Here is a 15,256-nt window from a genome sequence, read left to right as displayed (position 1 = left end):
ATTAATAGCGAGGGATCATTACATGATAATATGATAACGGGTCAGAGCCAACTGTGAGCATTACCCACAGCCAACAGCAACAACAATACTGCCAACGCTGAAAATAAAACATGGATACATCTGATTACAAAACAAATTCCTTCCAATGTTCTATGTGCTATCTGGTGGCATAATTTATATATCCTTTTCCCTTAAAGCAAATTACAGACTAGAACCAATAGTCTAATTATACTTAAAAGGCCAGATAATTGACACAGCACACCAGATGTGTGACATTTACACCCAATGTCATTATATGTAGAAAATCACAAAATCCCTAGCCTGAAAATCATTAACCATATTTAATCCAGACATTCCTAAAGTTAATAGATCCTTCTGGCATTTTTGGATTGTTTTTATACTGCTAATAGGACTATTTTACAGTTCAATATAGAAGCTTAAGGAGTTGGCGTGAGTGTATAATATGATAAAACAATGTATTCTAGGCTCCCTTTCACCCCTACCTGCCCCCCACACACATGAGAAAAGTTATAGCCAAATAAAAATTTTGTGACAAAAAAAAAGGCATCTGAGAAAAAGCAATATAATGCCATCAGCCTTAGGTTCATTGACGTTACATCCAGTTGGAGCATTACATCGTTGTTTCTCTTGCCGATACAATTTTGCAGGCTTGTGGATTTGTAAACTGTATGATTACTTTTCAAATACTTCACGATATTAGCTGCTATAATTATTTTACCAGGTCTTGGTTAAACGTTATTTTCTCCAGGAAGCTTCCCCTGACCTTCCAGTCTTGGTTGGTACCCTTTCTTTGCCCCCGTGGCACCCCGTGGCACTCAACACAATGCCTGGCTACCTGCCTGTTATCTAGGCTTATGGTCCTTAAACGCAGCCCGATGTCTTTGTCATTCACCGCTGCATCCCACAGCCTTGCATGTAATAGGCCTTCATTAATGAATTGTTAGATGAGTAGACAAAATTGGGGGAAATTAAGTCAATACATCATCCTTCTGTTACATTATTATGGTCATCATTAACATCCATTTCATCCTTTCAGGCTCCATGAAACCTCCGACAGACTCTCCGCTTAATGTTGTCACACGTACCCTTGGCACCCGAACTTCTCCAGCCAACAGAGTATCTCCTACAAGTAAGCATGTTTTCACACAGCCTTCCTTTCTCTTTTTTCAATTTTTTTTTTTAATTTGAGTATAGTCGAGACACAACGTTACATTAGTTTCAGGTGTACAACATAGTATTTCAACCTCTATGTTGTGCTGTGCTCACCACAACTATAGCCACCATCTTTCATACAACATTGTTAAAATACCACTGACTATATTCTCTCTGCTATGCCTTTCATCCCCATGACTTACCCCTTTCATAACTAGAAACCTGTATCTCCCACTCCCTTTCACCCATTTTGCCCATCCCCACTCTCCCTTCCCCTCTGGCAACCATCAGTTTGTTCTCTGTATTTATAGATCTGATTCTGCTCGTTTGATCATTTGTGTTTGTTTTTAGATTTTTTTTTCAACGTTTATTTATTTTGGGACAGAGAGAGACAGAGCATGAACGGGGGAGGGGCAGAGAGAGAGGGAGACACAGAATCGGAAACAGGCTCCAGGCTCTGAGCCATCAGCCCAGAGCCCGACGCGGGGCTCGAACTCACGGACCGCGAGATCGTGACCTGGCTGAAGTCGGACGCTTAACCGACTGCGCCACCCAGGCGCCCCTGTGTTTGTTTTTAGATTCCACGTGTAAGTGAAATCATATGGTATCTGTCTTTTCCTGTCTGACTCACCTCATGTAGCATAATACCCTCTAGGTCTCTCCATATTGCTGCAAATAGCACATATGGATGCATAATATTCCATCTTCCTTATCCATTCATCTATCGATAGACCCTTGGGTTGCTTTCGTATCTTCGCTATTGTAAATAATGCTGCAATAAACATAGGGGTGCATATATCCTTTTGAATTAGTATTTTCATTTTCTTTGGATAAATACCCAGTGGTAGAATTATTGGATCATATGCTATTTCTATTTTTTATTTTTTCTTCATACTATTTTTCCACAGTGGATGTACCCATTTACATTCTCACCACCAGTATATGAAAGTTCCTTCTCCAACACTTTTTATTTCTTGTCTTTTTTATTTTGATTCCTCTGACAGGAATAAGGTGGTATCTCATTGTAGTTTTGATTTACATTTCCCTAATGGTTAGTGATGTTGGACGTCTTTTCATGTGTCTGTTGGTCAGCTGTGTCTTCTGTAGAAAAAAATGTCTGTTCAGCACCTCTGCCCATTTTTTAAATTCAGACTTGTTTTTTAGTGTTGAGTTATATAGGTTCTTATTTTTTAAGCTTTTATTTTAATTCCAGTTAGTTACCATAAAGTGTTGTATTCATTTCAGATATAATATAGTGATTCCACTGTTCCATACATCCCCTGGTACTCATAATGACAAGTATACTCCTTAATCCCCATCTCTTATGTCACCCATTCCCCCCCCCCTCTGGTACTATCAGTTTGTTCTCTATAGTTAAGAGTCTGTTTCTGGAGTTTTCTCTCTTTTTAATCTTTGCTCATTTTTTTTTTCTTCACATGAGTGAGATCATATGGTATTTGTCTTCTCTGACTGACTTATTTCACTTATCATTGCACCCTCTGGCTCCATCCATGTTGTTGCAAATGGCAAGATTTCATTCTTTTTTATGGATGAATAATATTCCATTGTATATATGTACACTACATCTCTTTAACCATTCTTCTATCAATGGACACTTGGGCTGCTTCCATAGTTTGGCTATTGTAAATTAGACTGCAAACATGTACGTATCCCTTTGAATTAGTGTTTCTGTGTTTTTTGGCAAATACCCAGTAATACGATTCCTGGATTGTAGGGTAGTTCTATTTTTGATTTTTTGAGGACTCTCCATGCTGTTTTCCACAGTGGCCGCACCAGTTTGCCTTCCCACTAACAGTGCATGAGGGTTCCCTTTTTCTCCACATCCTTGCCAATTGTTGTTTCTTGTTTTTGTTTTTAGCCATTCTCACGGGTATAAGGTAATATCTCATTGTAGTTTTGATTTGCATTTCCGAAATGATATAATGAATAATGTTGAGCATGTTTCTTGAACCCATTGTCCACCTGGATGCCTTCTTTGGAGAAATGTCTGTTCATGTCTTTTGTCCATTTTTTTTTAAATTTTTTTTCAACGTTTATTTATTTTTGGGACAGAGAGAGACAGAGCATGAACGGGGGAGGGGCAGAGAGAGAGGGAGACACAGAATCGGAAACAGGCTCCAGGCTCTGAGCCATCAGCCCAGAGCCCGACGCGGGCTCGAACTCACGGACCGCGAGATCGTGACCTGGCTGAAGTCGGACGCTTAACCGACTGCGCCACCCAGGCGCCACTTTTGTCCATTTTTAATTGGATTTTTGTTTTTTGGTGTATAAGTCTTTATGTATTTTGATTATTAACCTCTTATTGGATATATCATCTGCACATATCTTTTCCCATTCAGTAGGTTGACTTTTTGTTTTGTTGATGGTTTCATTTGTTGTGTAAAAGCTTTTTATTTTCATGTAGTCCCAATAATTTATTTTTTCTTTTGTTTCGTTTGCCTTAGGAAGCATCTACAAAAATGTTGCTGTAGCCAATGTCAGATAAATTACTTCCTGTGTTCTTTTCAAGGATTTTATGGTTTTAGGTCTCACATTTAGGCCTTCAATCAATTTTTAATTTATTTTGTGTATGGTGTATGAAAGTGGTTCAGTTTCATTCTTTTATGTGTAGCTGCCCAGTTTTCCTAGCACCATTTGTTAAAGAGATTTTTTCCCATTATATATTCTTGCCTTCTTTGTCATAGATTAACTGGCCATACGAGCATGGGTTTATTTCTGAGATCTCTATTCTGTTCCACAGATCTATTTTTGTGCCAGTACCATACAGTTTGATGACTATAGTTCTGTAGTATATCTTGAAATCTGGAATTGGGATACTTCCAGCTTCGTTCTTTCTCAAGACTGTTTTGGCTACTCAGGGTCTTTTGTGATTGCATGAAAATTTTAGGATTATTTGTTTTAGTCCTGTGAAAAATGATTGGTATTTTGCTAGGGATTGCCTTTTGGCATGTAGCACTGAATTTGTAAATTGCTTTGGGTAGTATGGGCATAAAATGCTGTTGGTATTTTGATGAGGATTGCATTGAATCTGTAGGTTGCTTCAGATAACGTGGACATTTTAACAGTATTAATTCTTCCAATCAATGAGCATGGAATACCTTTCCATTTGTGCCATCTTCAATTTTTTCATCAATGTTTTAGGGTTTTCAGAGTATGGGTCTTTTATCTTCTTAGTTAAGTTTATTCTTAGTGGTTTTTTTGGTGCAATTATAAATGGAATGTTTCTTAATGCCTTTTCTGAGACTTCTCTATTAGTGTATAGGAAAACTACTGATTTCTGGGTATTAATTTTGTATTCTGAAACTTTATCAAATTCATTTATTACTTCTAGTAGCTTTGGGTGGAGTCTTTAGGATTTTGTCTACTTAGTAGCATGTCATCTGCAACTGGTGACTATACTGTTTTACTTCCCATGAGCTGTCCATCCTTTAACCAAACAGATGATAGAGAAAACATTATCAGAAAATTTGTATCATTCGTGTTCTTTATTATCTATACCATTTTAGGTACACATATTCAGTACTATTCTCATGGCTTTAAAGAATTAACATAGCTTCCAAAGCCTTTCACTTGAAGCTCTGGCAAGATTAGGGTCAATAAATACGCAGTGAGAAATTTCAATTCTGTATTTATTATTAAATAGGTTAATAAATTGACAGTCTTCTTCTAGAACTGTGTTCTCAGTGGGGTGTTTAAGAGATTGGTTATAAATGGGCATCCTGTGGATCAGATGTAGTTAGATAGTTTTAAATTTAAATTTGTTCTGGTTCAATTAATTTTGACAAAGTTGACTGGTGAGGACTATGAATTCAGCCTCCCAGTGGCATTATTAATAATGGAGGCCAGGCTGGGTCAGTGTTACTATGGCAAAGGGATAGCAGTGACTTTCAGAAGGTTGTATTGATGCAAACAAATCATAAATTCCCATGTCTGTGGCCTTTGTGTTTAACAAGAACCATGGTTACTTTCTTTAATACAAAAAAAAAAAATGTATATTCTGTGTAGAGGAGAAGTACAGTTCTCATTTCTTATTTAATTAAAACTATCAATTTTAGCTCAAAATGAGAACTGAAATTGAAATAAAACAAAAGCAGTTGGTAGAAATGAACAATTCTTTCAGACTGTAGCCTTTTGGCATACAGCCTGCAGTCACTGTCACAGGTTGATACATCTCGGAAAATGAAGCATGTGGCAGGGTGCGAAATGTCTGCAAATCACCCATCAGAAATTTTACATCCATCTGACTTCTCCTAGTTGTAATGTTTTGAAATTTTTATTTGAAGCTGATTTTTCTTCCACTTTCTCATCATTTGGCAATAAACTATAGTAGATTATGCTACTCTTTCAACAAATATTAGCATATTCAAAAATAATGCCTTAAATTTCTTTAGTACTCCACGTATTATCCAGTTTTCCAGTGCTACATAACAAATTACTCCCCAAATTAGCAACTTTTAAAACATATTGTCTTACATGATTTTAGGGTCAGAAATCCAGGAGCAGCTAAGCTGGGTCATATGGCTCCGGTTTCTTCGTGGGGTTGTCATCAAGTGGGGTTGGCCGGGTCTTTAGTTATCTGAAGGTCTGAGGCGCCGAGGGTTCTGCTTTCAAGTTTGAGCATGTTGTCCGAAGGCCTTCGTTCCTCACCACATGGTTTCTCTCCATAAAGGTTTCTCACATGATGGCAGCAGCCCTCCCTCAGACCAACTAACTCAAGAAATAGAGTAACCAAGACAAAAGCCACACTGCCTTTTATGCACAGCATCATTTTGTTTATTGTATCTGTTAGAAGTGAGTCTTAAGTCCAGCTCATACTCAAGAGGAAGAGACTTAGGCTCCACTTCTTGAAGGGAAGAGTATCAAAGAATTTGTAGACAAATTAAAACCACCATGTCCTGTCATTTAGAAAATTTGCACATAAAATGCAATGTGGTTTGATGTTTATTATGAGAGGTAGACAGAGCAAGCATTATTGTCCCCATTTTCCAGATGAAGACACTGAGATGCTGAGGGCTTAAATGATCACAGCTAGTAAATGACAAAGTTAGTATTCACACCAAAGTCTTCTGACTCTAAATCTAGTTCTATCCACATGTGACACCAGGTTGTCTCCAACTGGTCTGAACACTTCATGAGGACAGGGGATATATGCTTAGCACAGAGTAGACACACAAAATACTAGTAGAATAAATGGATGAATAAAAGAATTAATGAGAATACTGTTCCTTCACTATATAAATGTCATTTAATAGATTCCATGATGTCTTGAAAAGAGATGATATTTTGTTCCTGCCTTCAAAAAGGTCGCAGTGTACTTGGAAAGAGATAATATGTGCACATAAAAATGATAATTCAAAATAGTGAGGTGAAAGGTGTTACATCTTACAGAATTAAAATGCTCAGGAGAGGTGCAGACCAGCAAGTCTCGGGTTTTAAGTAAGGAAAGATCCCATGGGTACATGGAGTCAAGAAATGTTACTAAAAAGAAAAAATAAGATGACCCTTTAAGTATGTATTGTATTATTTGACTCAGTTGAGAGCTTGAAGAAAAACATTCTAAACCAAGGAACAATGTGAGTAGTGTGAGCGTTGGTGAGGATGGGTGACAATTTGACAAAATGTTAGTAGATAAGCTTGCGTCAGGGGTGGGATTGTGTAGCAAGAAGACTAGAAAATGCAGAATAAAGAGAACCTTAATCCCCAGCCTAAGGTTTCTCAATGTTCTCCCAAAGGAAATGAGGCTGGGAGTTCAATTAATATTTTTTAGAAAGGAAGTGATATAATTCATTTACCAAATATTTATTAAGCACTTACTATGTCCCAGGTACTGTTCTAGGTACTAGGAATACAACAGGGACCAAAAAGAGAAAACAACTCTGCCCTCATGACATTAGCATTCTGCCAGTTAAAAGCAGAAATTCATTTCTTTTAGCTGAGTTTTCCATGGGGTTGGGTTAGTTGACATACAAACAACTTGGAAGGAACGGAGGGTATTGTGCTAAGTGAAATGTCAGTCAGAGAGACAGATAGGATATGTTTTCACTCATATGTGGAACTTGAGAAACTTAACAGAAGACCATGGGGGAAGGGAAGGAAAAAAAAGTTACAAACAGAGAGGGAGGCAAACCATTAGAGACTGTCAAATACAGAGAACAAACTGAGAGCTGGTGGTGGTCAGGGGCTGGGGGGCAGGGAAAATGGGTGATGGGCACTGAGGAGGGCACTTGTTGGGATGAGCACTGGGGTTGTATGGAAGCAATGAATCATGGGAATCTACTGCTGAAGCCAGGAGCACACTGTATACACTGTATGTTAGCTAACTTGACAATAAATTATTAAAAAATAAAAATAAAACGTGACTTGCATAATGCATGTGTAGATCAAATCACCATGATGTACACTTTAAATACCTTAAAATTTTATTTGTCAGTTATACTTCAATAAAGGAATGAATAAATAAAAATGTGACTTAAAAGACTACTAAAAAAAAAAGAAAGAGAAGAGAACAACTATGCCCTCATGACATTAACATTCTGCCAGTTAAAAGCAGAAATTCATTTCTTCTAGGTGAGTTTTCCATGGGGTTAGTTGGCATACATTAAAATGCTTCTATCAGACCAAACATCATTCTTATTTCTGTGAAGAAATGCCAGGAAAGGAAAAAGACATTTGTTCCCTTTAAGAAACCTGCAATAAAATAGTTCTAGTATTAGGGAAGGAGAATACAGTCAAATAAACATATTATCAAAAAGCAGGAACATATGTTACTTGAGCTATTGTCACACTAAGCTGATATGGTTGGGAAAATTCCGGAGAGTCACAAGAGCTCTTTAAGAAAAGATCCTACCACACTGAACCTCAGGATTGTTTGAGATCAATGGTTCTCACCAGGGAAATTTTGCCAGGGCCATTTCTTGTTGGGGGAAGGGGCTACTAGCCAAGGCCAAGGATGCTGCTACATAATGTACGGCACAGGACATGACAGCCACCACAAAAAAGAATTATCTGGTTCAAATGTCAATAGTTCCGAGGTTGAGAAACCTGTTTTATTTTTTGTTTTTTTAATATATTTATTGTCAAATTGGCTTCCATACAACACCCAGTGCTCATCCCAGCAAGTACCCTCTCAGTGCCCATCGCCCACTTTCCCCTCTCCTCACCCCCTATCACATGCAGTTTGTTCTCTGTATTTAAGAGTCTCTTACGGTTTGCCTCCCTACCTCTCTGTTTGTAACTATCTTTGTCCCCTTCCCCTCCCCCCTGGTCTTCTGTTAAGATTCTCAAGCTCCACATTTGAGTGAAAACATATGCTGTCTTTCTCTGACTGACTTATTTCACTTAGTGTAATACCCTCCAGTTCTATCCACATTGCTACAAATGGCAGGATTTCACTCTTTCTCATTGCCAAGTAGTATTCCATTGTGTATATAAATCACATCTTTATCCATTCATCAGTTGATGGACATTTAGGCTCCTTCCATAATTTGGCTATTGAAAGTGCTGCTATAAACATTGGGGTACAAGTGCCCCTATGCATCAGCACTCCTGTATCCGTTGGGTAAATTCCTAGCAGTGCTATTTCTGGGTCATAGGGTAGATCTATATTTAATTTTTGAGGCACCTCCACACAGTTTTCCAGAGCATCTGCACCAGTTTGCATTCCCACCAACAGTGCAAGAGGGTTTCCGGAGAAACCCTATTTTAGATCAAGGCTCAGGTATAATAAGAGTAGCTAGCTCTCACTTTACAAAATCTGGACCTCTGTCAAAAATAATAATAAATTATGTTTGGAACAATTTTCAGTCCGAAATGTCAAAAAAAATGTTAAATCAGTGGCTCATTATAGCTAAATAAAACTTACTTTCTTAGGATAAACCCGAATTACTACTGAAAAATCCAAATTTTGTCTTGAAAATCTGGAGGGTGATTGTGAAATCACACAATGTCTCAGAAGCTGGGAGGATCCACCCTTTGTGTTCTTTAAGAAAGGAAGCAGGATGGAACATGTCATGGAAACCAACTTCAAAAGCCTATGGTTTCAGTCCAAATTCTAAGATGGAATGCACCATATAATTCAGTCATAATTATTAAGCTACATGTCTTGCTGCAAACATCCAGTTTGTATCTTTTTTTTCTTCTGCATCGAAAAGGTACTGTTTAAACAAATGCAAGGTAATGGAAACAATATTCTTCTACTAGAGAAGGAGACCCTTATAACTCAGAGCCAACTGTAAGAGTTACCCAGGGAGCCTGCGCATTTCAACCTGAACTGATGGTGTCTTCTGAGTCCCAGCTGCAACGGCAGCACTGTCCTAGGAAAAGACATGAGGCTGACAGGCTAAATGGGGAGATGAGACAAGCCAGTGGGATGGAACAGTCAGAGACACCTGACCAATCTCAGGTGGGGCAGTACATGACTCAAGGGCTCCCACTGCGGAATAGAGCTCTATGCCTTCTAGCTCTGACTTGGAATTGGCTGCAGGTTGTGTGACTTAGGAGAACAGGCCTCAGAAATTCCGGCAATCATTCAAGACATTCATTCGTTCGACAAATACACATTGAGTGCCTGCAAGGTGCCAGGAACTTTAGAGGTGCTGAGATACAGTGATGAACAATACAGGCAGGGACCCAGTTGCACAGAGCTTACAATCTAGCAGGACCCACTTGCCTAGCATCCTGTTTCACTGTCCACAGAGCCACAGGCCTTTTGGCTCTGCCTCTTTTTATGACTGCACATGACTCGGACCTGATGTTGGTTTGATATTAAGCCTTCTCTCAAGCTTTAGCTGGTCCTCACAGTCTAGATCCTTCTACCCCCAAACACTTCGAATAAAATACCAGGTCCAGGATGATTCTAACCATTGTCTAACTCTCCAGGCAAGCACACCTGATCCTTAGCGGGTGGGGGATCAGACACGAAAGGTACAGACTGTTGGAAGCAGCTTCCCAGGGGATGCACCAAAACTACTGACTTATGAGAAAGCATGTCAGAATGGCTGAGGGATGACACCGGAAGATATGCCATCGGACAAGATTGTCAAATGTAGATCACTGGGGAAGCAGATCACAAGATCAGTCGCAGGTCGAGATGTTGGATGTTAAAGTAAGAAGGGACTCTGGAGAAAGCTTGCTAGCCTGCCAACGTAGAGGAGTGCTGGGAACAGTGGAGGGTGGAATCAGGGAGGTCTGCACAGGGAGCTGGAAGGAAATATAGACTCAGGTGGGAAGAAAGATGAGAGATGGATCTTCAGACAATCGTCCTGAGCACAGATATAAATAAAAAAGTGAGTGTCGGGCATGAGAAGACAAGCAGGGTGAGTGCTGACGGTGCTCGTGGGTGGGCACAGCTTGCTTAGGTGAAGTGCCAGGTGACGGTGAGCTTCAGTTAAGGCCAAGGATTTGGACTGGAACAGAATGCCAACAAAGAGCCACCGTGGCTTGTGAGTATGTGAAAAATATGGGTGACATAGAGGTGATGTGTATGGTAAGTGGTAGAAGCAAGGATAGAGCATGCAGACCAAATGATGCAGATTCTAAGCGATGTAAAGTGATAATGATCTGAACTAGAGTGGGCGTATGCAGCAATGGAGGGTACTTCAACAGAAGATCCAGCATGGCTGGTTTGCCTAAATATGGGGGATAAATAAAAGCTTTTTAGCAGACTATCATACCAGTTTTTTGCCTGGTAATTACCTAAATCTTTAACCAACTACCCCAATTATATATAGTATTAAGCAATAATATTAATAATATCTGTTAGTATTTGAGTGCCCCTGATGTGCCTGGCAGCGTTTTAAACTGGTAAATGTATTATCTCTTTTAATTCGCCCAACAACGCAATGCTACAGGCACTATTATTATCCCCATTTTACAGATGAAGCTATTGAGGCACAAAAAGTTTAAATAACTTAACTGAAGTCATAGAAACAGCCCTAGATCCAGAAAAAGTGCTGGAGCCAGACAAGTTGAGAGCCTGAGCCCTACTGCCTCTGACAGTACAGGATGGGTGCTCAATAATATCTTTAGACACTGAATAATCCATTCCTGTGTGAAGCTGGTATAGCTGATATGAAAAGGTCAACATGACAGTTATGCTATATTAATCTTTCTCTTCTCTGGATCAGTTTTTCTGAGAAATGCAGCCTCCAGAAGTGGGGCCAACATTTCCTCAGTCAGAAATAAATTGGAGAAAAAATCCTCTTCCATCCATTATCCTCCCTTTTCAACATTATTATAATATAATTTCATTGCCCAGAGATAGGTACAGAATTCATACAAAACTCCGGCGCTCTCCTTTAATCCTGGGAAATTCTCACCATTGCATCTTCTCAACCACCTTGCACCTGGGGCTCATGTTGCAAGTTGTTAAAGAGTTCTCATTTTTTTCCATACCTGTCCCCATAAGCCAAGGGTAGCCTTCTTGATGACTAGTTTACTTTGAGTATTTGTTTATCCAGTTTTCTCCTTGGGAGCAAGGTAGCTCTGGGGGAAAAAAACTATCAGTTGACCTATTCTTCCGTTCATTTCATAAAGTATTGAGTGTCTGTTAACACTCCACACAATGTGTCATGAGCTCGTCCTGCTTCCTGTCATTTCCCCAACGGGTCCTAGAAACCCTTCCTAGACCAGAAATCCAGTAATACACACTGCTTAGCCATTCAGTGAACACACGTTCCCCAAACAATCTGCCTCCCATGGGCAAAGGGTCTTGAGCAGAGATTAAGATTTCACCATATATTCCTTTATGCTGGTGTAAAGGTCAATATGCACATAATCCTGACATTAGGGCTTGAGGAAGCCAACACGTGTTTAGATGTAGTTGATGGCCTATATTCTTTTAAGTGCAGTTCTCCAGTTAATATCATCATGAGTTTAAAGGCTCTTTGTGCTGCAGGTGCATTGATGGAGTATAGTAACGCATGTGCAGGAAAGGCTAGGTGGCTATGTGGCTAGATACTGTCAAGAGAATAGAATGTCAAGTGAAAATGTTACTATCTGAAAAAAACAAATTATATTTTCAGATTCAGTTTTACATAGAAATAAGGCAAAGTCTCGGGGCGCCCGGGTGGCTCAGTCGGTAAGCGTTCCACTTCGGCTCAGGTCATGATCTCACTGTTGATGAGTCTGAGTCCTGCATCAGGCTCTGTGCTGACAGCTCGAAGTTTGGAGCCTGCTTCAGATTCTGTCTCCATCTCTCTGCCCCTCCCCTGCTCACACTCTGTGTCTCTCTCTCTTTCTCTCAAAAAAAAAAAAAAAAAAAAGTAAGGCAAAGTCTCGGACCTTTGAGCTTGACAAACCAGATCACAGCAGCAGCCTGAACTTACAAATAAACTTTCACTTTTATATTTTGTTGAATAAATAAGCTAAAGTGGGTAAAATTAGCAAAAAAAAAAAAAAAAAAAAAAGATTTTCCTTTCCCCATTATTCCCTGTCCAAATGAGCTCTGTTGAATAATTTCTCCCTAGACTCTGAAAGCTTTTTGGTGATTTTCATATAATAAATGTTGTCTGGTCCCTTTCAGACTCAAGAACAGACTTGTGTCAATAATTAAAAAGCCTTGACAAATGTAGTGTCAAAACTTGCAAAAACTAATTTGATCCAGAACTTTCTTCCCTTTCTGCCCACTGTGTGTGGTGTACCTCAGCTGCAGAAGCCTGGGATGCGAGGTTGTGTTTTATGTCTGTGGAGGGTGGAGAAAATGTCTCTTTGATTGTCCAGCTCAATCCTGTCTTCCACTCCTGGTTCGGGCTCGCTTTAGGGGTCATACCATGCAGAAGAGAAGAGAGAGGTAGATGAAAAAGACCTTCCTTGTCAGGCTGACTGCAATCTGACGTAGGTGCCCTGTGGGTGGGGAGAATAAAAATTGCATCTTGACCTCATGGGGTGCTCTGGCAAATTTCTCAGAAATTTGGGACTGGCCATGGCTATTGTCCCCTTGATGCAGGATGCAGGTCCTGCCTCTCCACCAGGCTTCTGTTTATTATCCCCTATAGCCCATGAGCTGCTGGAGGTCTGTCCCCTTAGGAGCTGTTTGCTCCTCCAGATATTCCTGGGTGAGATTTCTTTCCATGGCATTCTGTTTTATCTGAGAAAACATGCACCTTGGCCTCCTATTTGGTGGAAGTGCTCCTCTTCTCCAACAGGGCCATATCTCTCTTCTCAACACTACTAGTCAAGCATAGGCTCCCAGTGTAGTCTCTTTAGCCTGAGTCAGGCACTGGTCCTCTTCATCCCAAACTCCAGGACACGTAGGCCAACAGCTCTGAGTAGTTCTCTTGAAACCACACTTCACTTGGGCTAAGGTAAGGGGGCAGGTTCTTCTTTTACCCACCACCCACGTGAGAGGGACCTGACTCGTAGCACACTGACAACTCTCTTTAAAAAAAATCCTCACTGCACCTAAGATGGCTCAGTTGGTTAAGGGTCCGGCTCTTGATTTCACCTCAGGTTATGATCTCCTGGTCGGTCTTGAGATCCAGCCCTGCCTGTGTTGGGCTCAGTGCTGAGTATGTAGAGGCTGCTTAGGATTCTCTTTCCCTCTCTCTCTGCCCCTCCACCACTTCTCTCTCTCTCTCTCTCCTCTCTCTCTCTCTCAAAAAAATAAATAAATATACCTTTTAAAAAATTCTCACCTGGGGCACTTCTGCCCCTATGAAGTCTTGAGATTGATGATGGACCATAGTTAACAGAACATACTCCCATGCCCCTCATAGGTGGTCCAGAACTCTGCTTTAGAAGTGACAATGACTTGCCCTATAAAATCATTCTTAGCCTCTGGAACCTCATCTAAAACAAAGGTACAAAGAGGTCCATTTGAAAATTCTCTTTGTATTACCCCTTAAAATTCAGCTTTTAAAAGAAATTCAGTGGACCAATGATGATCTATCCAAAAAGGAAGTCAAGAAAGCAATCACATTTATAATAACATCAAAAGGACTAAAATACTTAAGATAAATTTAAGCAAGGAGGTGAAAGACTTGTACACTGAAAACTATGAAACACTGATGAAAGGAATTGAAGGAGACACAAACAAATGGAAAGACATCTGATGTTCATGGAATGGAAATTTTAATATTGTTAAATTGTCCATGCTACTCAAAGTGATATACAGATTCAGTATAGTCCCTATCAAAATTCCAATGGTATTGTTTCACAGGAAGGGCAAAACAATCCTAAAATTTATATTCACAAGAGACGTCACATAGCCAAAGGAATCTTGAGAGAGACAGTATTGGAGACATCATACTTCCTGATTTCTCAGTATACTACAAACCTTAGTAATCAAAACAGTATGGTGCTGGCATAAATACAGACACATAGATTGACAGAACAGAGAGCCCAGAAATAAACTCAACCATATATGGTCAACTGTTTTAACAAGGGTGCCAAAAATACACAACAGAAAAGCATAGATTCTTCAATAAATGGTGTTTGGAACACTGGATGTCTATATGCAGAAGAATGGAATTACAGCATACACAAAAAATCACCTCAAAATAAAGTAAAAGACTTAAACTAAGACCTGAAGCTATAAAACTTTTAGAAGAACACATAGGAGAAAACCTCCTTGACATTGGCCTTGCCATTGATTTTTTAGATATGACACCAAAGCCTAGGCAACAAAAGCAAAAACAAGCAAGTATACTACATCACGCTAAACAACTTCTGTACAGCAAAGGAAACAACAAATGTAAAGGTAACCTATACATTGGGAGAAAATATTTTTAAGTCACATATATGATAAGGGACTAATATCCGAAATATATAAGGAACTCATTCAACTCAATAGCAAAACAAGAAACAACTCATTAAAAATAGGCAAAGGACCTAAAAATAGACATTTTTCCAAAGGAGACATACAAATAGCCATCAAGTACATGAAAAGATGCTCAACATCCCTAGTCGTTAGGGAATTGCAACTCAAAGCCACAATGAGATATCACCTCCCACCTGTTAGGATGACTATTACCAATAATAATAATGATGATGATGATAAAAGAGAACAAGTGTTGGTGAGGCTACGGAGAAAAGAGAACTCTTGTCACTCTGGTGGGAATGTAAA

At 39.6% G+C, this 15,256-nt stretch overlaps 1 protein-coding gene across 1 annotated transcript in view; it reads left to right on the top strand.

Annotated features, from left to right (window-relative positions):
* CD96 (CD96 molecule) overlaps positions 1-15,256 on the top strand; it is a 96,715-nt gene that overhangs the window by 55,225 nt on the left and 26,234 nt on the right. Inside the window, 1 exon segment of the mRNA XM_030329266.1 lies at positions 1,058-1,150. Within this exon segment, the coding sequence (XP_030185126.1) occupies positions 1,058-1,150 (93 nt within the window).

Source organism: Lynx canadensis, chromosome C2 (assembly GCF_007474595.2).
Source record: "Lynx canadensis isolate LIC74 chromosome C2, mLynCan4.pri.v2, whole genome shotgun sequence".
NCBI lineage: Eukaryota > Metazoa > Chordata > Mammalia > Carnivora > Felidae > Lynx > Lynx canadensis.
This window is presented reverse-complemented; position numbering and strand designations above follow the sequence as displayed.